This window comes from Thamnophis sirtalis, unplaced genomic scaffold (genome assembly GCF_051295495.1).
Source record: "Thamnophis sirtalis isolate CommonGarterSnake01/CBP01778 unplaced genomic scaffold, rThaSir2_p1.2 scaffold_8, whole genome shotgun sequence".
Classification (NCBI taxonomy): domain Eukaryota; kingdom Metazoa; phylum Chordata; class Lepidosauria; order Squamata; family Natricidae; genus Thamnophis; species Thamnophis sirtalis.
This window is the reverse complement of record NW_028261388.1, coordinates 32,198,730-32,225,588: the sequence shown is the minus strand read 5'-3', so window position 1 is coordinate 32,225,588 and position 26,859 is coordinate 32,198,730. Positions and strand designations below refer to the sequence as shown.

The following is a 26,859-nucleotide window of genomic DNA, read 5'->3' as shown; positions in this document are numbered from 1 at the left end:
CATGGCTCCGAAGGGCGGCGCCTCTACAGGAAGTGGGGGGGGGGGCGAAATGCTACACGAAGCGGCGCAGTTGTCTGCCGGTGGCGATCCGAATCAACAAAGGCGAGCGCGGTTGGAGGGGTAGCGGGGCTTCAATCGGATCAGGTGAGAGAGAAAAAGAAACATCGGCAGGCTGGTCGATCGCAGTTAGAGCTGTTTCAGGGTTTGCTGCGAGCCTTTCTTCGGGAGGAAGTTGGATTCTGCAGGGGTAGCCTTGGAGGAAGCTCTGCGAAGGGGTTTCAAGCAATCGACAGGGCAATATGGTGCGCCCCATAAACGGCGAGGTGGGCAGGCTAATAGTGCCTGTTCCTTGGTGGATAAATGGTAACTACAGCGCAGTTACCTCCGTGGTTTTTTTTTTGTTGTTGTGGTTTTTTTTTTATGGGCGTGAAGCCCGTTCTGTTCCTTCCGCATCCCAGTTCGGATGTTTGTGCATTTTTTATGTTCACAAAGAAACACACACCCCGACGAACACAAGTGTACGGTTTTTTTACATTATAAAGATATACGTTGCTTCCGTTAGTCTCATCCTGTTCGTTTCCTTAGATGATTCAGTTTTTTATAAGGGACTCCGTGTAAGTTGCTGCAGTGAACGCAGAATTTTTAACAGATTCTTTATTCTGTCAACAGTTGGCGTGAGTTAGATCGTGTGTTTTTGATGCGTGGTTATTATCCCCCAACTGGCAATATATGAAAGGGTAGACCCAAATAACTAACGTTAACACCATGGGCCAGGAAATGCAGGGGCTACGCTCTTTGGTGGTGCTGTGCAAGTTTCACATTGAACTAACTAGTAACCACATGTATTTTTAATGCCTGTATAGATGCAAATGTTGTATATTGCAAATCTTCCTTTGTTATATGCCAAATGTTCCTTTAGCAATACTTAAGGATAGTAATTGTATTCTCCAATATTAATCTTGTGTGTCACTTGATTCTCCCCCCTATTTCTCAATATGAAGGATATTAACCTTTTTCCTCTTTGATTAGGCATGTGCTGAAAATGCTACTCTATAAAATATATTTTTATATTGTATATATGATGCTTGAATGTTATCATCTTCATTCCACTAAACTAAAAGTAATCTTGTCATAAAGAAAGTGTGGGAACACTTCCCTCCCCCAGAAAAATGAAATACTTTGTGGAATATTAAAAAGGAAGGCTAGAATATTTCCCCTAAAGGACTGGGTCAGGCAGAAACTTCAGATAAGCAACACAATCAAGCTAAAGGTTGGCAAAATTAGCTCAGATAAACACCTAAGATTTGCACTGCCCCTTTTGCTTATAGAGCACGGGTGTCAAAACCCACAGTCTCACGTTGCCATCATGTGACATTTTGTGATGATTTTTCCTTTTGTAGAGCTGGAGTGGCCGTGGCCTGTGCGTGATGCATCTGGCTGGTTGGCCGCTAGTTTGACACTCCTGCTACAGAGCCAGCCATGACCACTACATGACCCCATAGGAATCCAGAAGGTATAAAACCCACCCACTCTAAACTCTTTTTTGTTAGCTGTCCCAGAATCACATGTGATTGGTGGTTCTCTTCATCAATAAAGGGGACCTTTCTTTCCAATCTGCCTCTAGCCTCCATTTTATTTCCATTGCCTTTCTCTCGACTTGGAACTGGACCTGGATATTTCTTCCAATGAAAGATTTACTACATAATCTCATATATCTAAGTGAATACTCACTTTGTTGACTATTAGAGCAGGATATAAGCCTGTCTAAATGAATGAATGAATGAATGGCTGTCTTCTGTTCTTTTTGGAACCATACATTTAATAAATATATTTAGGAAAAGTTTCTTAGGCTCATGGCTTCTGAAGTGCTATACTTCACCTGTATAATTTAAGATATTTAAGCTCCAGTTATTCATCAATTATAAAATACGATCTTAAGAATTAAACCATATGTCAGGAATGATGTACTATATATTACTACAGGTATATTGATTGATTGATAGTATATACTAAAATAAGATACACAGGAAAAGACCTGAATACAACAAGACCAGCATACCTACACCCATGAAAATCTACGAAAACATATATATTTTATCTTCCTACAAGGCGATTACAATTGCATCTCACTTTATCCTATTTTTCAACTGCTGACCTGAGACATTAGGTTTGCACACTATACCTTATTTGATTAGGTTTAGCATAACACACAGACAGTGAATAAAGAGGTAATATTCAGGCTGAGTCCTTTCTTAATTCAGTTTAAAATTATGATTTGTAAAATTTGTTTACCAATTATGGTTCTGTTATTCAAACCAAGAGAAGAAAAGGGAAACCTCAACTTTCTTTTACACACACAAACATCATGAGATATGCAAGGAATGAAATAAAGACATTGAATGAGTAGTTGAAATGTTCAACCCTTTCCTCATCCCATGCAAGATAGCTCTCTAAATATCTTTAACAACAATGGACAATAAAAGTTCTTAGTTCCACTGCTTTTGTTTGCTGTACAGATCTTAATTTATTATTTTATTTATTTTTTTCAATTTTTTATTGTAAACACTTATACACATTGACAAAAACATACACAACACTTACAAATAACACCGGAACTTCCTTCTTACAACAGATATCTATTGGTGCATCCTTACAAACATTACATTATTCATTTTAATTGACCATAATTTGCTTATTAAATCAAATCAGCAAACATAATTTCCATGTATTTATAAGCTAAAGGTAAAAGGAGAGCTTAATTATACTTTTATTTTCTTCAAATTGGATTCCATCTCAGCTTTAGTTCTGTTGTATATTCAGACATAGCATATTAATTAAATCTAAGCTTAAGGCATGAATTGAGTGGCTTCCTTCCCGCTAGAAAATATTTTTATAGTGAAAACAGATGTATAAAGAAGAATATGTCTTGTCTCTATTTGTATTTCTGATTCTGGAAACAATTGCTAGAGTTTATTTGCTTAAGTTGTTACTAGTTCTGCTGATCAAAAACCTGCAATGATTTATCTGTACTTAGAGACCGCTACAATTTCATTTGCCTTTTGTTTAAGCAGAAAAAAAGTTATCTGTGAAATAATAACAATGCTGGATATTGGGTTAAAACAGAGTACCATTATACATCGATGGAACATAGAATCATAGGGCTGGAAGGGACTTCATAAGTCTTCTAGTCCAATGCTCTGCTCATGGCAAGAGCCTCTTACTATCCCTATCAAATGATTGTCCAGTCTGTTTTTGAAAACCTCCAGTGATGGAGCACCCACAACACTAGGAGGAAAGGTATTCCATTGCTTAACTGTTCTTACTGTCAGAAAATTATTCCTTACTTCTAAGTTGGATCTGTCTTAAATAAGCTTCCGCCCAATACTACTTTTCCTCTGGTGCTATGGAGAGCAAGTCAATTGTCTCTTCTCTATGACAGCCCCTCAAGTACTGGATACAGATATCCAGTTCAAATCCCTTGAGAGGGATTTATGTTTATTTCACAACTAACGTCTGTATAGCATTCCCCGAAACCCCATTTCAATTTCCCACAATTTGTAGCGACCTCGGTGACTTGACATCTTCTAACAAGGACAACAGGAGTTTACCAATAGAATGTGACTAATGGAGGGAACAATGAGGTGTGTGGCTGGCCACAAAGTAGCAAGGCACAAGTGTGAAGCGAACGAAGGCAAATTGACAGCAAGCAAACCAAAAAGGATGCCAACTGTTTGGCTTCAGCAGTTCTGAAGGACAATGAAGCAAAGAGCAGGTCTCCCCAAGAAAGTCCAAGTCCAAACACAAGTCCCAGGAACATGCATGAACCATGGCACAGGAACAAAGTTCTGAGATGAAGCAAAGGAGTAAGGCAAGAAGCTGAAGATGTCACACTGAAAAAACAACAATTGTCTCTGACAACCACTCAACTCCCTCTACCTGCTTAAATCAACCCAACTGGTGTTTCTTAGGAGGGGTAAAGCTGCCTCCTCTTGAGTAGCCTCCGAGGAGTGTGCTTGTGCCTCTTGGTGTTCAACTCTTCTCATCTGTGGATTCGGCAGGGATGGCAACTGTTTCTCATCAGAGTTGTTGTACTTAGCTGGTCTTGTCACAGATCACTCTTCCAAGCTGACTGGCCACAGTTGTGCATCTGCATCTCCTGCTTGCGTGGGCGTCTGCCTGTCCAGACAGTCACTCACCAGTTTGGTGCAATGAATAAGATATCAGTCCAGAAACCAGGAGATGCTGAGTTCTGGTCCCCTTTGGACACGGAGCCAGCTGGGTGAGTTTGTGCCAGTCACTTTGTTTCAATCATAGGAAGAGGCAATGGCAAACTACTTATGGAAAACCTTAACAAGGATAACTGCTTATCCAGGAGAAAAATCAGACACAATTGAATGGATGGGTAAAAATAGCAAGGATAAGAGTGAATGTTAAAATGTACATAATATGAGACCTAGGAGAATAAAATGCCTTTGCTTGGCATGGTATCAGAAATATCATGCTGTAATTCACATTTACATTACAAGGGACAGTGTTGCTGATTTATGGCAAGAGATGATCTGAACTGTGCCTAGAAACATGATGAGAACCATTGAAGAAATGTGTTTATCAGTGCAACTTAAATAAATATCTCTATGTTATATCTTGACAAGCTTATGATCTGCAGTTACCGTGGAGCTATGAATTGTTTTAGAAAAAAGTAACCATTAGAGGAGGCTACTAATTCACAAGAGATACACATCCTTTAACATGTGGGAAATAGATAATGTCTCCTAACGTTACTGTGTGAATCTTAATTAGTTCTTTTTGGAAGTGCTAATTATGACACAATACATAAAGATGTTGTTTTGTGTCTGTCTTATGCAGCCGCAACTATGGAAGGATCTGGAAAATCATCTTCATACCCACAAAATGTAAGTTTTCATTGAGTTTGACAATGTTGTACATCACTTAGGGTGGTAAATAAATGCACATAAAATAAATAACAATTAGTGAATTATTTACTGCATTATAATGCAAGGAGAATTGTAATGTCCTATAAAATGAATATTCTGACATGTGTATTGACTTTGTAAATGATATATTACTCTATATGTAATGCTTTGCATTAAGTTTGTCCTTTTTTCTTCTTGTGCTGTTACATTTTTTTTCTTTTGATCTACAACTGTGAATGCAATTTTTTATCAGTATCGAATACCAAAGAAAGGATCCAACACAAAGCCAGATGAGGAGCATATTCAATCTCCATTGTCAAGATTTGAAGTAATTCACCCATTGCAAAATTCATTTCAAGGGGTAAATAATAGCCTTTTCCTTTTCCACTGTTTTGGAGAATTTAAGAAGTACTCTTGGATAAGTTTATTAGCCATATTCTTAAAATTAGATATTCTATAATGACTTAAAAGGTGTACCGTATTTTTTGGAGTATAAGACGCATCTTTCCCCCCAAAAAAAGAGGGTGAAAATATTGGTGCATCTTATACACTGAATACAGCATTTTCGGCCTCCTGAAACCATGCCCCCTTCGCAAAAATGGATGCGCAGAGGGTTTGGGAGGCCTACAAAGTGTTCCTGGAGGCTGGGGAGGGCAAAAACGAGCAAAAAATTGGTTGTTTTTTGCTCATTTTTGCACCCCCTCTACCCCCAGGAGCACTCTACAAACCTCCCAAAGCTATGCATGCCCTGTTTGCAAAAAACAGGCCATTTTTTGCTTGTTTTTGCCCAGCCTCCAGAAGCATTTTGCAGGCCTCTCAAACTCTCTGCATGCCCTGTTTTTTTACAAAAAATGAGGTGTGCAGAGGGTTGGGGAGGCTTGTAGAGTGCAAAAAAATTTTTTTTTAAGTTACCTCTTCAAAATCTTGGTGTGTCTTATACTCCAGTGCATCTTTATAGTCCGAAAAATACAGTAATTGTATAACTGTATGAGTGCAATATTTGGTATTCAAGAACAGACCAGTTATTCAAGAGAATAACTTGAGGTGTTGGAAGCACTGATACATCCAAAAGTTATAAACTTGGAAAAAATCGTAACATATAAAGATATTCTGAATGAGAAGGGGAACTTAAAACTAAACAGTTTTCCAAATTGAATTTAAAACTACAAAACCAAGGGGTGAACCCAGCATGGTGTCCACACCTGCAAATACAATCGAGATATGAGAAAGACACAAAGACATATGGTTTCTATAAAAAGCCAACCACACTTGATCGGATACTATTAGCAACAGAAGAAAATAACTTGAGGTGCTTATTTTCAGATAAACCTGGAAGTTAAATTCATGGTTTTAGAACTGACCTTAAATTCATAGTTCCAGAACAGCATATTCAAGTAAATGCCCTTCAATCCTCATAATTGCCATAATAGTCAGTGTGAACAGTGTGAGCCAGTGTAAGAAGCAGGTTGTCAATTCTTCAGATTTTATTCACAACTTCTGAAAGCAAGCCATTCCATTGGTTAATTGCCCTCACTGTTAGGAAGTTTCTGGTTCATTGCTTGATTAGTTTCCATACATTGGAAATGGAAATTATACAATCAAATTATTATTCAGCAGCGTGTTTATTAAACAAAAAATGCTGTATATCAATTTATGTTACAAGTTTGGTAATTTTTCAAAATGTATCTTGTGCTCAGTTTTTCTGAAACATTTTTACATGTTTTGAAACATTATCTCTTTCCATCCCTATTTCAGTGGGCATCAGGATCAAGGAATAAAAGGATTCAGTCAAACTGGAAGAGTAAAAGCATTGGTGATGAAAGACCATTATTGGGGTGAGCTGATGATTTTTCATAAATTAATAAAATAAATATAATAATGTCTTACTGTACATTCTCGTGAATAAACCCATTTGCAGATAATCTGATCCTTAAATTTTTAATGAAAATATTATGAAAAATGTGCTATAGCTGATAAGCCATGTCTTTTAATTTTCACAGTTGGCTTATCCATGAGTTAGTTTAGTCCATGAGATGAGCCAGCTACCTGTGGATGAGTTTATTCACAAGTACATAGAGCAGTGTTTCTCAACCTTGGCGACTTTAAGTCCTGTGAACTTCAACTCCCAGAATTCCCCAGCCAGCTATGCCATAGCTGGCTGGGGAATTCTGGGAGTTGAAGTTCAGAGGACTTAAAGTCGCCAAGGTTGAGAAACACTGACATAGAGGTACTTTAAAAAAGTATTACCATATATATTCACACATAGGCCCATTTGAGGATAAGCCAAAACCAATGTATTTTACAACCTAAGATTCTCAGCTTGTCCTCCAATAATAAATAAATAAATAAATAAATTTGTATTACTGTGAAGTCTAACCTTGTGGTGAAGTAGGCATCAAACAAATTAATTAATTAATTAAATCATTTTGTTTTTATCTATATTGAAGCGAGGTACAACAGTACCAAAACAGATACTGAAATCAGTAATAAACAAAGCACTATATTAAAATCATATATGTTTACCATCTGCCAGTTTGGAGGTGATAATCAGTTTTACAATGTTTTCAGACAGTTCCATATCTGTTTAGATTACAACCCCCTGTCAATGGAGACTTTTGAAGCAAAGATATGCAAATACTAGAAGGAGGAGATCTTTCTAGTTCCAAAACTTTTAAACTTTTTTTCTCCTTTTAGTAATCAATGCAAACTGTTCCTCATTCTGATCTTATATCTACAAGAATAACTACGCCATTCCGCTTTGTTAACAATACAGTATTTCTAAACATTGGCTTCTTTGAAATGGAGTTCACTTCTCAGAACTCCCAAAATGCTGGGTGGAGAATTCTGGGAGTTAAAGTCCACATATTTTAAAGTTGCCATGGTTGCAAAATACTGCTTTAAACTGGAAGCCTCCAGCAGTGAATGAGAAAAAGTAAGAGGGAAAGAGAGAGACTCAAAGAAGGGAACGAATCTTTTCCTTCTCTTATCCTTTGGAAAAATGAGCAATGTGGTCTTGCAAGTATTACTAATACAGTGTTTTTCAACCTTTTTTGTGCAAAGGCACACTTTTTTCATGGAAAAAATCACGAGGCACACCACCATTAGAAAATGTTTAAAAAAATTAACTCTGTGCCTATATTGACTATATATAAAGTAATTCTCCCACGGCACACCTTACACTATGTCACGGCACACTAGTGTGCCACGGCACAGTGGTTGAAAAACACTGTACTAATATATACTGCAAAATAGCAAAAAATTAAAACCATAGCAGAATTAACATATTATTGAAAGTCCTAAGAGAATTAAAATATTTTTCCGGTTCTAATAAAATATTAAGTGCATGCCAATACATATTGTTGGGGAGAGAATTACAACATTGGGGCACTATGTTTGACAAAGCACACACTTCAGTAATCTCAGTAAGAGAGAGCATAAGGAGCAGTTCCTTGAAAAGTTACATACAGTGTGGATCAGAATATGGGAAGAAGCATTTCTTCATATATGGTGGTCCCAAGCCATAAAGAGTTTATAGGTTAAAACCAGCACTTTGAAAGGAACCAAATGTAAATTGGAGTCAGTGAAGATCATAACAAACTGATAGGTGTTCTTATCATCCAATTTCAGGCAATACTCTTGATACAATATTTTATACTAACTGAAATGTTTAAATTCTTAAACATTTTGCAGTAATCTAAAGAGATTACGAGGGCATGGACGATGAAAACAAGACTGCAGACTTCACCTTTGTATTTAAAGACAAGAATAGTTTCAGAATCAGTCTTGAGCTGTGAAACTGACCTTGAGGGGAGTGGGGGGTAGAAGTTCCATCCAGAACACTCACCTGGACAGATAAATGAACCATTGGTAGCATCTCTGCCTCAGCTAATGTCGGCTTATATTTGTTAAATATCATCCAGCCCATCTAGTTTAAGAGAACGAAGAACTAGGGGAGACATGATAACAGTGTTCCAATATCTCAGAGATTGCCACAAAGAAGAGGAGTCAAACTATTCTCCAAGGCACCAGAGGGTAGAACAAGAAGCAATGGGTGGAAACTAATCAAGGAGAGAAGCAACTTAGAACTGAGGAGAAATTTCCTGACGGTTAGAACAATTAATCAGTGGAACAGCTTGTGAATGCCCCAAAACACTGCAAGTCTTTAAGAAGATGTTGGATAGCCTCTGTCTGAAACGGTGTAGGGTTTCCTGCCTAGACAGGATTGGACTAGAAGACCTCCAAGGTCCCTTCCAAATATGTTATTGTACTGTTTTATCATGAACAAGGAATTCAGCAATTTTACTGTTTCATCTGAATCTCATGAAAAAGAAATACTGACTTAGCACATCAGTAGACTTTGTTCTAAATCTCCAATTTTATCTCAGTCGGGAACTTTTCGGTTGTAGACAATATATTCTATCACATTTCCAATAACTTTTAGAGCAACTTGGGAACTGCATTCTAGGCTTTGAGAGACCTATGTGGCAGAGATGGTATTCAGCACATTCTGACCCATTCTGGAGAACCGGTAGCGGAAATTTTGAGTAGTTCGGAGAACCGGTAAACACTACCTCTGACTGGCCCTGCCCCGAGCTATTCTCTGCCTCCCGAGTGCCAGCTGATCAGGAAGGAATGGGAATTTTGCAGTAACCTTGCCTTGGAGTGAGGAGGGAATAGAGATTTTACAGTATCCTTCCCCTGACACACCTACCAAGTCACACCACGCCCACCAAGCCACGTGCACAGAACTGGTAGTAAAAAAAATTGAATCCCACCACTGCTATGTGTTCTTATGATTCAAGTTATCCATCCTTTCATTAAGCTTTGCACAGGGATACTCATGATATTTTTATTTTATACTTTTTCCGTTATGTTGTAGATAATAAGACTAGTATTAGTATTTCATTCTTGATTGGATGATGTATGCTGACAAAGGAAATATATAGCTGGTTTTAATGGAATTACACAAATCAATCAAAAGAGGTAATTTGCAATATTCATGAGCATATATGAAAATACTTCTTCAGATTCTTAAAGCAGAAGCTTTTTTCAAGGTTCCACTGCTTACAACTGCTTTGGAAGCTACACCCATCTATATCTATAGAATGCATTCAAAGCTACTTTCTGAATTTTTGCATAGCCCTAACAGTAATCAAGGCCCTTGGAAACCTGATTTCTTATTTTTTTCCCCATGATGTAGTTTTTCAGTTCAGCCTGCTGGCAAGATGGACTTCACAGAATGACAAACTAGAAAATACTTGGGACTAGCAGCTCTTTACTGTAATACCAATAATTGTATGTCCTAGTACATTGGAAAAAATCTGTAGTGCACAAAGCATCTTTCTAAATTATTAATGTTATTGAATCTTTTTCCAGGCTTGCACATCTATTTCAAAAAGTACTTTTAAGAGTCTTTGCTGTGTCTTTTATGCCCAGCTGCTTTGCTTTACTTTTGCCCAAATGTGTAGAATATATGAACCAAAATTTGATTTTATCACATCTATCCTAAGTGTTCTCTATTTGCTGTTTTGATTTTGGTGGAACTATATGCTATAACTAAAATCTATAGGACTTGTTAATATGCTTTGATCACAAAGATCATAGAGATGTCTAGTTACTGACTTGGGTTTTGTTACATGTAAAATTCATAACTTCTAGAGTTTGAAATTTATTTCTGGATTACAATTCTAAGTTGCTGAATGTATCCCATTTCAGTACTACTAAACAGCCCTAATTAACCATCTGAATTTCTGAATTTAAAAAGACTAAGAGTGTAGACTAAGCTAATGTCAGAACTGAGCGAAGAAGATACATCTGTAATTAAGCGTAAATTCTTATTCAAATTTTGGATAGTTCCTCTCTTTCCAGTTTTAGTTACTGGATTTTCATTGTTATTCTGTGACCATTCCTGTATTGACAACTTGTAGAGTTAGATCATGGATATTCCTACAGTAATTTCAGAATCTTTTAAACAAGACATCCAATTCTGCCACTTAGGCACAATGACAATGGCTGCATACTATCACAAAATATGTTTCTAATGCAAAACCTTGGTAACGATTTCAGTCATTACTGATGTGAAGACAAAGAAGACTACAATGGCCAAGCAAATGTATAGCAAATAAAGCTGTGTCAAAGAGGAAAATGTAGAAGCAATTTCCCTCTGTAGAGTAGAATAAATATCCTTAGCTGAAATAATTTGGCTTATGAAGGACACTTGGTTGAATTCATGTATCCTAATTCAACTTCCTTATTTGCTATCATTATTATTACATGTATGGCAGGCAACCCAAAGTTATCTTGACGAATGTCCTGAAGACGGAATTAGGAAGAAAATATATAAAGACGCAGTTTGTAACTGGTGCTAATTTATCTCATGCTATCAAGTTGCAGTCAAATCAACAAACCTCCTCATCTGTTGACACTCTAGAGATATGGCACATATTAAATCCTCTTCATCAATCCCTCTTTTTATCAGAAAGGTATGTCTAATTAAGTCTGTCTTAGACATAACACAACATGTTATTAAAATAATTGTATGCAATTTGTCTCATGAATAAGCATTCCACAATACATTTTTTTTCACTTTTAATATCTTCACTAAATCTTCCTGAGGCATCCATATAATTTCCTTTTAGAATTGTTTCATTTTATAGGGAATTTGTAAAGTTACATCTCTTTGACAGTTCATATCGGGGAAGAATTGATTTAAGCTTAACATCTGGAAAAAAATTCAATTTCTTTTCCCTCTTCCCGCTCCGCAACTGTTTTTCTTTTAACCTTTTTCTTAAGTGTTCATTAAACTAATTCTTCAATTCTATTTCTGAAGAAGACATTAAGAATAGCAGCAGGCTTCTTCCCTTGTAGATCCCTTGATGTTACATAGAAATTTAGCGTCCCAGCAGAAGACTTAAAAAAAAAACATTGAAAATGCAGAATGTCTGCAAATACTTTTTTGGTGATCAACAGATGTCTTAGTGCACATTGGCATTGTGCAGCAGATCCTTTTAATATGCCAAACCTTTTCCTTCCCATGGTAATTTTACCATAATTTATGATTCTAAACTGAACAGTCAAATTTGAAAACATGTTCTTCTTTAGGAATAGTTTTTATAGATAATACTACGTACAGAGTTCAGAAAGAAATAACTTTGTGTTTGTATGTGTGTATTATTGCAGATATTTCTTCTAATTCAAAAGACCAGTCAATAATTTACTAAATTGATGGCAATTTAATTAGGATTTTTCTATTGACCTTTTATATTCATTTGAGAGTAAGGTTTGATTGTGATGAACATTTTCCTCTGTTCAAAATGGATTTTCTCATTTTATTTACTGCATTGCAATGCATGCTTATTTTTTTATGATGCTGATATCAGTGTCAACAGAAAGTCAATGAAACCATCAATAGCATTTTTAACTGATATCTGAATTTTTCTTCTGGAATACTTCACTTACTTTCTCTTTTCATTCATTTTTGAACATTTGGGGGGGGGAGCTATAATAAATGAAAATTTGAGATTATTTAGACAGTTACAATATAACAATTCACCATTTCGATGCATTGAAGATTATTAATTATTATATGTATAGCAGGCAACCTAAAGTTATCTTGAGGAATATTCTGAGGACAAAAACAGGAAGAGAATACATGCAAAAGCAACATTTAACTGATGCTAAATTATCTGATGCTAACAAGCTGCAATCAGATGAACAACCCTCCTTATCTATTTCCAGCCTAAAATCATGTCAAACAATAAGTTCTCAACAAAGCTGTATTTTTTCTAAAAGGTATGTCATTCAAAACAGTGTTTTATCGATTGCATTCCTCTTTATCACTAAAAATAGAGTTTCAAACGAATGCATATAGGAATATATATTTGAAGCTACAGTTAAACAACAAAACACTAAATCAGCTGGAACAAGTTCATGCATGCTTTATGTATTAATTTATCTAAGTAGAAAATAATTTTAGTTATATTGTAGCCTTTCTTCATATGTGCTTATAAGGACATCTGTATGCACACTGAGCTCTTTTTTTGCAGTTTATTGGTTTGATTTAAAGGGTTGCATTGGAGCATTTGCTCTGTGGATGACATAGGAAATCATTGGAAAAGATAAAAAAATTATATAAACTCAAAGTTCCATTATAATATATTCTATTGGGAAGACTTCCGTGTTGACAAACCTAATTTTCGTAATAGATTCATGTTTTAACATTGAAATAAAATAGAAATATTCAAACTTTTATCAAAAAATAAGATCTGAATTCTTTGAAGATAGAGAACAAGTAGTTTATCTTAATTTATTAAAACTATAGAATTTGAATTGTCTTTTTATTTTCAGTATAACTTCTTTGTCTTCTAGGAAGAGATATTGTATTTTTCATTTTATAAAAGATATATTTTAATGAGGGTTCTAAAAACTGATACATTGCAATTATTGAGGTGTTTTCAAATTGTTTTAAACTATATCATTGTAATCTACTTGTTCTAGGATTTGAATTAAATGGAATTATTTTTAATTGTACCCCTTTCTTAAAAATGTCTTATTTTTCTTGGGATTAGCCTTTTCAATGTATACTTCAAACAGTTTTCATACTTTTTCAGTATCTCATGTGGTTCTGACAAAATGTATTTAATAAAACTATTGAATTGGTAAAGAACCAGTTTTAATAAGTTTATTTAAGGCTATTCCTTTCTCTAATGTTATTCTGTTTTTACAGAATTATTGTAATAACTTTGTCTTTATTCTCTCATTATAAGAAATAGCTCTTGTGAGTTAGGTCGCTAACCCATTTCTTTAAAAGTACTTGTACTATGATGCGGATAATAAGCAAATTATTTATAAAAATGTAATAAGTTATTGCATTTTATTATTTAATTAGTTTTTAGGCCTAGCTTTGTGTGGTATAGAATAATATGTGCCAGTATACCCAAGCAATTACTGTGTTTCCCCCCAAAATAAGACAGTGTTTTATTTCCTTTTGACCCCCAAAATAAGCACTTGGCCTTATTTTTGGGGAGGTCTTATTATTTTTGAGGTGCAGGAAGTGGTGAGGATGGTCACCTCATGGCTGCTGCTGTGTTGAAATATTTTGGGGGAGGGCTTATTTTAGCGCATGCACTCAAAAGCTCAATTGGGCTTATTATCCGGGGAGGTCTTGTTTTTGAGGAAATAGGATACATTTTTTATAGTTCAAAACTTCAAAACTTTTTACAAAAGTAATTCCATTTAACGTAGCTTAAGTAGCATGACCTGGAAGTAAATAAAACTGCAATCTGATATGTTCTGCACTGGAGCTTTTTTTATTTAGAGATGATGATGATGATGATGATGATGATAGACTTTCTCCAGGTTATTAGGAGGAAATGAAAGAGTTGTATTTATTTCCAAGTTATCAGTAGTAAAGTAAAATAAATTGTTCCTCAACAAATTCATTTTTTCACTTCTAGTTTTCTGAATGGAGGGCTTGGTGACATCAACATCATCATAATCACCATTGCCATTATTGTTGAGCTGATTTGATCTGAGGTTTAGAATTTTCCCCCTTCAATCCTGTGAATTATTTGTAGTATTGAACAACTGAAATACTAGTTTACCATTTCAGTGAAAGTTTGATTTGTGAATTTTTATATCAGTAGTGAGGGAAAGAATGTGCATTTTTTAAAATCAAATTTTGAATCTATAGAATCTAATAATATAATCTTGTAATTATAAGAGCCTATAATCCTGTTGGCCTAAGACAATTTAGAAATGGAAATTCAACTTTGGATTCTATTCATACATGTCCATCAGGCTCCAGGTTTTCTAATTTGAATACTGAGAAAACTTTATCTCAGAAAATCCCTTAAAGTGGGTATGACAGGGTGATTTACTGAATCCTAGTAGCATTTCCTGCTACTGTGGCAAGCCTACAAATATGCCGTTCCCATTACATATGATTCGGCTACTGATACCGATCTAAAGTTTATTTCCAAATACTGTGAGCAATAGAGAAGATTTTTTTTAAAGCCATAAAAAATAAACACAGTGTTCAGTGCTCTAATCATCTACAGCCAATAGAGCTGTAAGGTTTATCAAAGACGATTATTTTCCCTGGATATTGAATTATTATTATTGGCAGTTTTATTGAGATCTGGTTTGAGGAATATATATTAATTTAACAACACTCTATCTGTTACATAACATATGGTAATTGGCTCAATTACAGGAGTTGAGCTATACTTTGGGGGGTGTTGTTTACTTGTTTTTTAAAAAAATATAACATTAATTAATAATTTTGTTTCTTCCCAGATATGAAAATTATCCAAAAAGATCACATGAAAAGACACAATATAAAGATACAGAACTTAGTAATGCCTTGCAGACTTTAAGAAAATGTGACGTATTGCTAGAAGGTTTGTAAGTAATGTATTTTAATCAACTGTAATATTTAGATAAAACATAAAGTTGGCCAGGATAGAGTTCTCTATCTGGCCCTGGCCAACTTTAGTCAGCACAATCATTTTGTTATTGTATTACTGCAATGTGTTTTATACATATTGTTTTATCATAAAATACAAATAAGTGTTAGTTTCATTGATAATTTCATCCACAAAGTCATTCTGGTCATTTACATGGCATATCATATCTCAGAGATATATGCGCTATTTGCATTGTAGTTCTATATGAAAGTTTTTGAAGCAATTACTTAAACATTGTGCTGCCCCAAATGCTATAGGACTTAATACTCACAGAGAACATGTCAGACATCAAGACTACCTTCATTTTTAATATAGTTTAGGATGAAACAGAATGGATATTTTCTTCATTTTCTAATAATTGAAATTATAATTAAATAATTAAAAATATATCAAATAAGCAGATTAAACACACACACATACAATGAGCGAATATAGGGCAGACTTGAAATTATTAGTAATATGTAGAGGCAACAGACAGCTTCAATAAGCTATTGATAATAATCTTACAGTTTTCTTAGAGGTATCTGAAAATTGGTCACAAAGAATATTTGTAGTGTGTTATATTTGGAATGAAATTATTTCCCGTTGTAGTGATTATGCATCTAGAACTATCAAAACTAATCGTTTCGGATTGTTAAGATTTTAAAATGTTATCTTTCATATATTCTTCCAACCGTTAATGTAGAGATTGCCAAACTTGCTATTTTAGACTTCACATACCATCAGCAGATGATGATTGTAGCTTTGCCAAGACATCCAGCAGCCATTGGTTTCCTGCTATTGCCAGATATTAGCTTTCAGTTTCTCTTTGCATACCATGACAAAGAGGAGAAACAGAGGTAGAGTGGTTGGTTTCTGGAATTAAATGGGCTTGAATGGAAGTATGAATAAAAATGTATTTCCATTTGACTCTTCAATATTTCATTATTTTAAATAAAGACTGCAGCATCAATAATAAACGTGGACACAAGACAGAGAAAAGACAAGAGGACTTCAAAAATGTTTCTCCTTCTTTGATGAAGTCAAGCTGTCAGAATAATGAAAGTAGAAAAAGAAGAGGTGTTTTCTGCAGCCACTGGAATGAAGCTTCTCCCAAAAAATCACTACTGGCAAGTATATATATATTAGTGGAATTTCTCAGGGCCCATAGTGGATATGGAGCAAATGGAAGATGTGAGGCCAGTAAAACTGGGTCTCCAAGGGCAAGGTATACATTTATATTTATAAACATACACTGCCAATTCATTATTTATGAGTCTTTAAAAGTCTTTGTACCTTCTGTTAGTATATTATTCTTAATTGTTCACCAGAGGAAGGAAAGAGAAAGCAGACACAGACTACTAATCATGTGATTGGTTACAATACTCATATGATTCAAAACAGCAATCGTTTTCCGTTAAGTATGAGAGAGAACATAACAATGATCTACAGACCTGCCCAAACATAGACATTTAGAGTCAGGATAAAATGACAGCCTTCCATCCTTCAGAGGTCAATAAAATGAGGACCCAGATTGTTGGGAGCAATATGCTGACTCTGTAAACCGCTTAGAGAGGTCTGTAAAGCACTGTGAAGCGGTATGTAAGTCGAAGTGCTGTTGCTATTCTAAGGCTTGAAAGAACTTTCAATTCTTAATATTGTTACAGAAAGAACACAAGACAGAATCAGTTCAATCACCTGGTGACCAAGATTCAAGTGAGAACCACCAGAATCTTACACCCAGTCTACAGGAGGAAAATATTCAGCAGCCTTTGGAATCAGATTTTAATGAAACATTAAATACCACTGATCTAGGCACTACTGGATGCTGTCCAAGTAAAAATAATTCAAATTCTTCTCCCGATAGAAAGCTATATTCTTCCACCAATGAGGATAAATCTATTTTGTCTGTAGTCAGCTCTTCTGTGAAGGAGGAAGTGAATACAACTTCGCCACTGAAAAATCCATTGAATAAATCTGAAATTAATAAGGAGACGGCGGAGTCATCAGAGCCAAGTATGTATTTTATAACATTTTAAAACTTGGTTTGGGTAGACATAAATGAATTTGAACAAATAAGCTATACTAATTTTATCAGTTATAGTAGGGTTCCCCCACCCCGGTCTGTGGACTGGCAATGGGTCATGGCATGCCAGAAACTGGGCCATGCAAACAAGCAAAGCCCTATTTGCAGGATGTAAGCAGCACACGGAATTATCCTCCCTCCGGTCCGTAGAAAAACCTGTCTCTATGGAACTGGTCCCTGTCACCCAAAAGGTTAGGTGCCACTGAGTTAATAGGAATATTCAGGCTTTACATCATATTTATTTTGCTTTTATTTTATTTCAGTTATCCTTTCTAGTGATGAAGAAGAACTTTCTGAGCTACAGGATCCTGAGATATATTTTCAGACTGAGAAAGACCATGAAATGGAAAAAACGGACAAAGAACAAGAAAATGTTCTACATTTATCAGAAGATCCATCACAGTATGAGACCAAAAGCAAAGCAAAAGAAGTAATAAATGTTTGCTCTATTATATATGTTAGAATTCACACCTTTGCACCATCCCAAAATAATAACCTTACATATTTATTCTCTCATCAATCATGTATATTGATCTCATAGCAAAGAACAAGCACATTAATTGTAAGCACATTTACACAGTCTGCTTTTAATATATATGGAGAAGGGAGGGAGGGAGGAAGAGAGAGTGAGAGCGAGAGTCAGAAAGGTACTAAAAGCTTAGTGATTGTATAAATGGCTTCTTCATATGATTCTTGTATATCAGGTATTCCATACATGAGTAAAATACATTTTTTGTTTCTGTCTGGTTGCTAGTAAAAATTCTGAAATCAAGCATTTGGAATTTGGAGAAGCTATTTTAAAATAGCTAGCTGAATGGTTTGTTAGAATGGTTAATTAATTTGTGCATTTTTTTTTCATAGGTATCAGCTGATCCACTTGTTCTTCATTCCTCTGCAGATCACAGCACCATCAATGAGCATGTGCCCCTTGCCTTAGATATAAAGTTTGAAAGGATGTATTTTGGAAAACATAAAAGAGCAGCAGCAGGATATGCTAGAGTAAGTTTATGTTAGTAATTGAAGCCAGGGATCTTCCTCTGCAGAAATCTACTTTTAAAACTGAATTAAAAAAGAAACTAAATAAATTTGTGATTGTAACATTGGAAGAATAGTTCAGCTCTGCAGAGATTCAGATCAAAACAAACAGTGATTCATAGTGAACGTAGGGGTGCAAGGACTGTGCATCATCTAAAGAGAGCAGCCGAACAGGTGCTAAGTGTGTGCCTTCACTTGCCCATAATTAGTTTGGCCTTTGAATCTAGATTTCCTCTGCACAATCAATTCAATTCAAACATTTATTGTCAAAGTACAACATGTGTACAATGAGATTGGCTGAGCCTTCCTTCGTGCACCCCCCCCCCAACGCAATACAACTCAAAGAATGCATCTCAAACAATTCATCAATACATCGCAAAGAATAGAGAAAGATTAACCTATTTGTTTTAGGACCGTAATCTTGCTTGTAGCTTCAAATTACTGAAATATCTGACATGGAGGCACAGTTAAAGTATGCAAAATTTTGACATGGCTTTGTTATGTGCGTTGGTTATACAGTTGAATGTTCAAGGAATTGTTGAAATAAAAGAAATAGTTTGGGAGAATTGGTGAACATGAAAGAATGGTATCAATTATCCCAAAGAAGTAGTAACATTTATAAAGTAATGTGTGAACAGTTTGAAAACTGTTACTACTTTTTAAAAACTTTACATTATATCTATTAAAACTTTCTATTATAATATTATCAGTTGAATGAATATCTCAATTTGTTCCTCATTATAACTGTTGCCACTTTAACAACAGTTTTCACCAAATTCTCCTAAATCCTCCATTTAGTTCCTACTGGTATGCTCTCCACTCCCCTTTTTGATTAATAAAATAAACTTGCCACCTACAGTCATATATTGAGTAGTTAGCTGTATAATCCAATTTCCATTTACATAAATTTTTTTGAATGTCTTTTTGGAACTTTATGAAAGGAAAATTGGCTGTTTACTTGAAAATAATTTTATTAAATTTTACAATTGAGAGATGCCTTGCAACTGATATGAATTTAAACAAAAAAATACAAGTTGTCATAAAAATCTTAGGTGTATTTAGCATTTTAAAGTTTTAAAACTACAATACGACTTTCTGGAAACATTAAATAATTAAAGTATTGTGACCTACTTTCTTACCATACAAATTCTAACCTAAGACTATATTTCTAATACCTTGTACTAAGAAAGTCTAATTTTCTATTTCTTTTTTATTTGAAGTTTACCATCAATTGTATTACAATCCCATTTGAAGGTAAGATTCTATATTGCTTTTTTGTATTTCCTAAGCAAAGGGATTGACTAAACTTTAAAAGAAACTTACTCAAATTTTGACTTTATAACTAAATTAGTACTCACTTAATGTCTTTCTTTTTGGTATAGGTATCTCCTTTACAATAAAAAGAGCTGTTGGATCGGTTCTAAAAATGTAATATATGTACCTTTTCATTGAAATCATGGTTCTGATCCCTGTTACCAGAATAATTCTAAATAATATACTACTAAAGTAACAGATAACCTGGGATTTTTAAAAACCTTCTGACTTTGGTTGATCAAATATGAAGCAGAAGACTTATTATTTTGCCAATGCTGTTTTCATTTTAAAACAATTATATACATGATTGTCAAAAAGTGAGCTAAGCATAAATATATCTTTCAGAGACACAACAGCCCATGTCAAATCTAAACAGCCTGCCTCTGCCCCTTTCTAGAAAACACTGTTTTAAGACTGTTAGTGGCAAAAAGGTTACCACTGCATATTTTTCATAGATCCAGAGCAGATCTGCTATCTCATTGATATGTGTTAAATTATTTTTCTCTACAGTTGCATTGAACAAGAAAATTGTACTCTCAATAGATTCCCTACACTTAAAAAGATTTGGACTTTGGACAAATAAAGATTCATCCAATTTTGGGAATAGTGCTATCATTTTTCTTTGGCTCTCATTAGATTATATGGAACAAGTTGAAAATCAACTAGGAAGAATTATATTAAATAAGCAAGGTATGTGTAGATATGAGTTGCTATATAAATGTGATTAATAAAATAAATATGGCTTGGAAATTCTAAGGGGTGCAGTTTGTTTGAGAGAGTGAGTGTGGTTTGTTTATTATTTCTTTTATAATTATTGCACTGTCTTTTCTGTTCTGATTGCCAGAATCACTTTGAAGTTGGGCAGTGTCTAATTGAATGCATTAAATTTAATTTATAAAAATAGTTGCATTTCCGATTCTTCTGGATACTGCTCTGTCAAAAGAATCATTCCAATCAATTCTGAATACTGCTGATTAGCATTTTACATATGGCACTTTTGTAGTCTTGAATTTTTGGTTTTCATGCAGCTTTGGAAGATGTAAATATTTTAACTCCATGGTATATAAAACCCGTAAACAGAAATTGAAGAAAATATGGGGAAGTCATAAAATAAGTGCAATCTGTGTTGTCATTTATCTTAACTAGATGGTGGCATAAATCAACAAATCCTCCTTGTGGATTTCTGGGTAGCAAAAATGTGGGTTTTAACCTATAACAAAAATTACTCTTTCCTGCCATCTACCAGTTCTGATTTATGCAGCTTTTTAAAATGATTTTTTTTTCACATTGTGATTTTCATATTTTTGATTTTTTAAAATATATTTCAGTACATTTTTAACATTGCAATCTAAATTGTTAATTCAGTTTCTAAAGTTAGAATTAATTGGTGGTGGTAGTGGTGCTAATTTTGTGGTCCAAGCAGTTTTTATTTTCATTATTTCTTACAGTTAAAGGAAGCAAATTCGTTTTTATTCAGCTATCTCAGATGCTCACAGAAAAGGAGCAGGTAATGCTGAATAGGATAATTGCAGAAATAAGTACAAAGATTCATTCTGCAGATCTTACCAACTTTTTACCTTGGCAGCAAGCCATTGACGAAATCTCATGTGAAGAAAATTCTTTCATGCACTATTGCTATGAAACATTTCAGAAGCACTTAGAAAGGAACAGAACTTCAGTTTCATCAGAGCAGCCCCTGGACGTAAGTACATTGCTCCAAAACAAATAATTTCTAGAATTTGAATTTATCTGTAAATTTTAAAGCAAAGCAATTAATTTTTTTCCTGAAACTCATAAAATTAGAGATGCCTAAGCTTCTCCCAACCTAGCAGTTCAAAAGCACGTAAAAATGCAAGTAGAAAAATAGGAACGACCTTTGGTGGGAAGGTAACAGTGTTCTGTGCACCTTCGGTGTTTAGTCATGCCAGCCACATGACCACGGAGATGTCCTCGGACAGCGCTGACTCTTCGGCTTTGAAACAGAGATGAACACCTAGAGTCGGGAACGACTAGCACATATGTGCAAGGGAAACCATTACCTTAAATCAATATAGAATATTGCAATATTTATTATTGGTATAGTACTTTCATAATTTTGCTACGGTATTTATATAATTTCAACATGGAAGCATAAGTGCAGAATAAAAATATATTTTCTTATTAGAATTTATTCTAAATTAAGTTGTTTCCACCTACTTGCAATACTTAAATTGACACATCCCTGATGGGACAAAAATTTATAAAAGAAAGTTTAAATGATCTATCAGGATCTAAGAACAGCTGAATGGTGAACATGATTTTGACATATTTTATTGCTGTCCAAATGATAGGTTTAGTGAGGAACATGAAATGGCTTTTAATTCTGAAATCAATACTAGGTGCTATTTTTTATTTTTTTTTATTTTTTTTGGCAGCCAATTTAAATGGTTGGGTATTGCCTTCCCATAAAATACTTAATCTGCTCTAATATAGAACTTTCTTTTTGCCAGGAATGCAAATCAAATCTGACCAAGCCCAATTATACCTTGCTGCAGAAAGAACATAGTGGACAATACTCCTTTTCTATTTGTTCTGGGAAAGGAAAGGAATGGAAAGAGTTGCAGGAGACTCGACCTATGAAGAAGTATGTATGACAGTTTTATGTAATAGTGAAACATCCAGCTAATGATAGAGGCTGCTACTTACTGTACTAATAACTTTACTTTTTGTGTACTAAATTGATAGTTGAATATACCATGACATTTAAAAATAAAATTACAATTTAAAATGTGTTATTTCATTGTTAGATGTCTACCTTTCAGATCCGTAAAGAATTATTGTTCAAAGAAGTCAAAGTAGGAATACATTTTGGTCCAATTATCTCAATTTGTTTCCCTCTAGGAACATATTACATTCATATGGCGTTTATGTTCTGGCTCCCATCCTTCACAATAGGATCATTTTGCTTCCGTTGTTTAACATTTTATTTTCAATAATATTTCAGCCAAAATGGAAGCTTATATACAAAGTATGAAAAAATGAAGTTATTCTTGCAAAATCAGTATTGATCAGTATTCCATCCCATTGCAGTCTTTTATCTGAAGTTGCTTGTCAAGATCACATGATTGTCCAGAATAATGCAATATGGCAGTGGGATAAGCCTTTAGGAGCAATTTGAGATCTTCCTCACATAGCTTGTGTCATTTACTGCCTCTCCTTCCTCAAAGTAGAAGAGCCTCATCAGGCAATTCAGTATCAGATGAGCTTTCTACAACCTGAGGAAGGGATATGAGCAATTTTTACTAACATGAATAAAATCCACCTATTCTGCTTCAGAAATCTTAGGCATTCCAGTATTTTCTAACTCATTTAGCTTTAAATTATCTTCTGAAAAGTTTTCCTCAATCAGGGGAAGGAGAACAACTGACTTCAGTTCTACTAACACGGGCTATCCACATCGACATTCATTCAACATATTTGCTAGGCAATAAATTTGTTATCTAGATAAATTCAGAGGTAATCTTAAATAATTGTGTATATTGCTTAATGTAGTCGTATACCTTCCTGAAATATAGTACCACATTTAATAGAAAAGTCTTAACACCAATTGGAATTAAAATATTTAATAAGCATACCTTTTTAAAGTTTTCACTGTTTCTTATTTTTCATTAATTACATATGTATATGCATGTATGTTGTACAATTCTTTCAAATCAAAGCTTTTTTAAAACAAAAATCCTAGATAGAATAAAAATTTAGATTTTATGTTTATAAAAATAAACTACCTTTATAGCAAGAAATAAACAGCAAATTGTTCAATCCTAACATTAGTAATAACTTCACAATAATTATTTTGTTTTGCTTTGTTTCTCAGCTTGATTGTTTATCCTCCTTCACCTGCAAAAGGAGGGCTTGGTGTCACAAAAGAGGATTTGGAGTGTTTAGAATATGGAGAATTCCTTAATGATGTGATCATTGATTTTTATCTTAAGTAAGTAAAATTGATGATAAGTTCCTTTGCAGTTGACAAAGTTATTGCTTGATAGGAAAAAATTTGGAAGGCTAAAGAAGTTTCCCCTTCCTCTAAATCAACCTGTAAGAGATTTTTCTGTATTTTGTACTAATTAAGTATCAGCTTGTTGGAAATTAAGTTATTTAATTTAATTTCACGCCTAATTATTTTAGAATGTCAAAAACATGGCTTTCAAATGTTTAGTGTAAAAAAAATCAGTTGCATAAACAGCCAATCACTTTATTGCTTTCGATATTTTCTCCAGGCAAACTGAAGAACGGAAATCATGAGAATTAAATTTTGCTGAAATGCATATAAATGAGTAACAGAAAACATTTTCATGTAAGATGTAGAACAGCATTTTTTTTTCTTTTATCTGTTTTGTAGGTATCTGCAGTTAGAAAAAGCTCCCAAGGAACTTGCAGATCGGTCACACATATTTAGCAGTTTCTTCTACAAGTGCTTGACCAGGACAGAGAAGAACTCTGAAGAAAATCCAAAACTATCGTAAGCTGATTTTAAATAAGTATCATTAGTATTTTTTAAAACAAACGAAATAGAACTATTTCAAAGAATTATTCTTGATCAATGCTATGGATTTTAATAAAATTGTGGCACTTTTCCCTAGTAAGGTTTAGTTGCTTTATCAGTACATCTTTTTTAGAGTTAGGCTTTAACAGCTACAATTAATCTCTTGCATTCTGATAAAAAAATTGTAAAATTTGGTAAGGAACTGTAATCCAGGAAACTATATTAGTATCACAAGATTGCATATATATCAGTAGTGGGATATGCCCCAGTACAGGCATACCGGTGCCTGCTGGGAGCACTAGGTACCATTCCTGTACAGTGCTCCAGAGGGCCCACCCATGCGTACAGCACCTGCGCAACGCTCTGCCAAGCAGCTGGTGCGTCACAGAGGTGTTGCAGAGCATCACGGGCAGTAAGTATGCATGTGCACGCTATGCATGTGTGTTCGCATGCTGCGCATGTTCATGTGGTGGACGTCTGGCTCTGTTGCACCGTACCGGTTGCAACGGGATCCAGAACCTACCACTGATAGATAGATAGATATCAATCTTGTGATACTAATATAGTTATACACACTCTCTCTCTCTCTCCTCTCTCCTCTCTCTCTCTCTCTCTCTCTCTCTCCCTCCCTCCCTCCCTCCCTCTCCCTCCCTCCCTCTCCCTCCCTCTCCCTCCCTCTCCCTCTCCCTCTCTCCCCTAACACAGTTCCTTTACATTTTAGACAAATAATAGTAGTAACTACTATTATTTATATTCTCACCATTATCGGATGATATGCACAGCCAAGGATAAGGGCAAATAATCAAAACATGTGGAAGATATCAGTGCAGAAAACATAACCTTTTTATAAATGGCCAAGTACTCATTTAAATTACCAAGGTCTCTCTGTGAAGCTTATGAAGATTCCAAGTCTCAATTTCTTACATGCATAGCACAGAAGGGAGAAGGGAGCTATAGTTCCATTGGTCGCTCTGTCAGTTCCGACTCCTTCCATGCAGAAGCAGTTAGGAGCTTGAATAATTGTACTGATGGGCATTGCTACATAATAATTGTAGTGATGGGCCTACTAATCTTGGCCAGCTGATTCACAAAAAGAGAGTTTCCTATTGTCAAGTAAAGACTAATATAAAGTAGTTTATAGGTTCTTTCCAGATAGGAAAATCATTATTTGTTGTTATTCTAACAAGCAGTATTAATTATTATTTTACAGAATAGCCCAAAGAAGACACCGAAGAGTAAAAAGGTGGACTCGATATATAAACATTTTTAATAAAGATTACATTTTTGTACCCGTAAATGAAGAGTAAGTTTGCTAAATACTTTGGAACACAATTAATGTTTTCTGCTATAATATCCACCTCTGTCAGCTTATATTCAGTGTGACTGTAGAGTTTAGATATTCTTGAAAAGGGCATGAAGTCATCTTTAATAAATACAAGAAATAAAATCAGAAATTTATATGAAACATATAGTCATAACTTGTAATTTAGGTGCTATCTAAAGAAATAAACATTAATGGGGAAAAATGGCGTAGTATTTGTTTTATATCAAATGAACACCTGGTTTACTGGAAATAAAAATAAAAGAGAAAGGCATTCATATTCCTAAATATTTAATTTGTTCCTCTTAGAGAAGCAGAAATGATTTTCCTCTGCCTTTTCTTGTTCAGGTCTCATTGGTATATTGCAGTAATTTGCTTCCCTTGGTTAGAAAACGTTATATATAAGGATTGTGAAAATCAACATTGGCCACAATCTGACTTCCAGCAATTTCCACATCAGTCAGAAAGTAACAGTGTAACCATTAGAAAAGAAAGTGTTTTGGTCCTTAGTGATATCTGGTGTGATACTGAAGAGCAAGATATAAAGAGCAACCTGCATCATGAAGGTAATAATTTAAAAATATGTACTGGATATTTTTTTTAAAAAAGATCTATATATAAAGCTCTTGGAGATCAATGAATGAATACTGTTCGTATATTTCTTTCTGGTGTGCTTTTCCCTCGGTGGCCTGCTTAACCAGTTATGAAGTTTAGTGCATATTTGGTCTCTCCTCATTATAATATAGGCATTTTATTAGGGATGATCTAGTGGCAAGAAAACATTTCATAGTTGCTGTTGATTTTTTATCCATCAGTTACAGTGAAATTACTTAGTCATTTTGTTTTACGTTTCATGCTGATAGTCTAGTTCCATATTCATGCATAGTTGACCCCTGCATACAAGCGTCAATTGTCCCAGTATTAATCAGTGTCTCAACATACGAAAGTTCCTTCATAAACTACAACTCACAAATCCAGACTTTGCCTTTTCAGTTGAGACATTTCATGGAGCAGATAACATTTCAGAGAAATCTATTTAGAAAATCCTGGCTTATGCTATTGCAAAAATTAATCGTGATTTCCAGGATTTCATGGATTATGTATATCCCTACATCACCAGGGCCAGTGTACCCCATAACCAATGATCTGTCCAAGTGCTATCTGGAGTAAGTATAGGAAATGTTTTGGAAACCCTGGGCCTT

The 26,859-nt window shown here is 34.7% G+C and overlaps 1 protein-coding gene across 7 annotated transcripts in view; it reads left to right on the top strand.

Annotated features, from left to right (window-relative positions):
* Positions 1-26: 26 nt before the first annotated feature.
* The window catches only part of SENP7 (SUMO specific peptidase 7), a 35,502-nt gene continuing 8,669 nt past the window's right edge, over positions 27-26,859 (top strand). Inside the window, exons 1-20 of one of the 7 annotated variants that reach the window (XM_087721389.1) lie at positions 27-144; positions 4,867-4,913; positions 5,188-5,295; positions 6,690-6,769; positions 11,219-11,416; positions 12,528-12,725; positions 15,231-15,334; positions 16,340-16,509; positions 17,047-17,395; positions 17,729-17,895; positions 18,327-18,464; positions 19,721-19,754; positions 20,325-20,504; positions 21,263-21,321; positions 21,400-21,516; positions 22,349-22,437; positions 23,668-23,784; positions 24,193-24,312; positions 25,547-25,639; positions 26,006-26,223. In XM_087721389.1, the coding sequence (XP_087577515.1) occupies positions 4,875-4,913; positions 5,188-5,295; positions 6,690-6,769; positions 11,219-11,416; positions 12,528-12,725; positions 15,231-15,334; positions 16,340-16,509; positions 17,047-17,395; positions 17,729-17,895; positions 18,327-18,464; positions 19,721-19,754; positions 20,325-20,504; positions 21,263-21,321; positions 21,400-21,516; positions 22,349-22,437; positions 23,668-23,784; positions 24,193-24,312; positions 25,547-25,639; positions 26,006-26,223 (2,578 nt within the window). In that variant the 5' untranslated portion in view covers positions 27-144; positions 4,867-4,874. Of the gene's footprint in view, positions 145-1,400; positions 1,514-4,866; positions 4,914-5,187; positions 5,296-6,689; positions 6,770-11,218; positions 11,417-12,527; positions 12,726-15,230; positions 15,335-16,339; positions 16,510-17,046; positions 17,396-17,728; positions 17,896-18,326; positions 18,465-19,720; positions 19,755-20,324; positions 20,505-21,262; positions 21,517-22,303; positions 22,438-23,667; positions 23,785-24,192; positions 24,313-25,546; positions 25,640-26,005; positions 26,224-26,859 lie in introns of all 7 variants that reach the window. The other 6 variants (XM_087721388.1, XM_087721391.1, XM_087721387.1 and 3 more) reach the window with 6 other exon arrangements.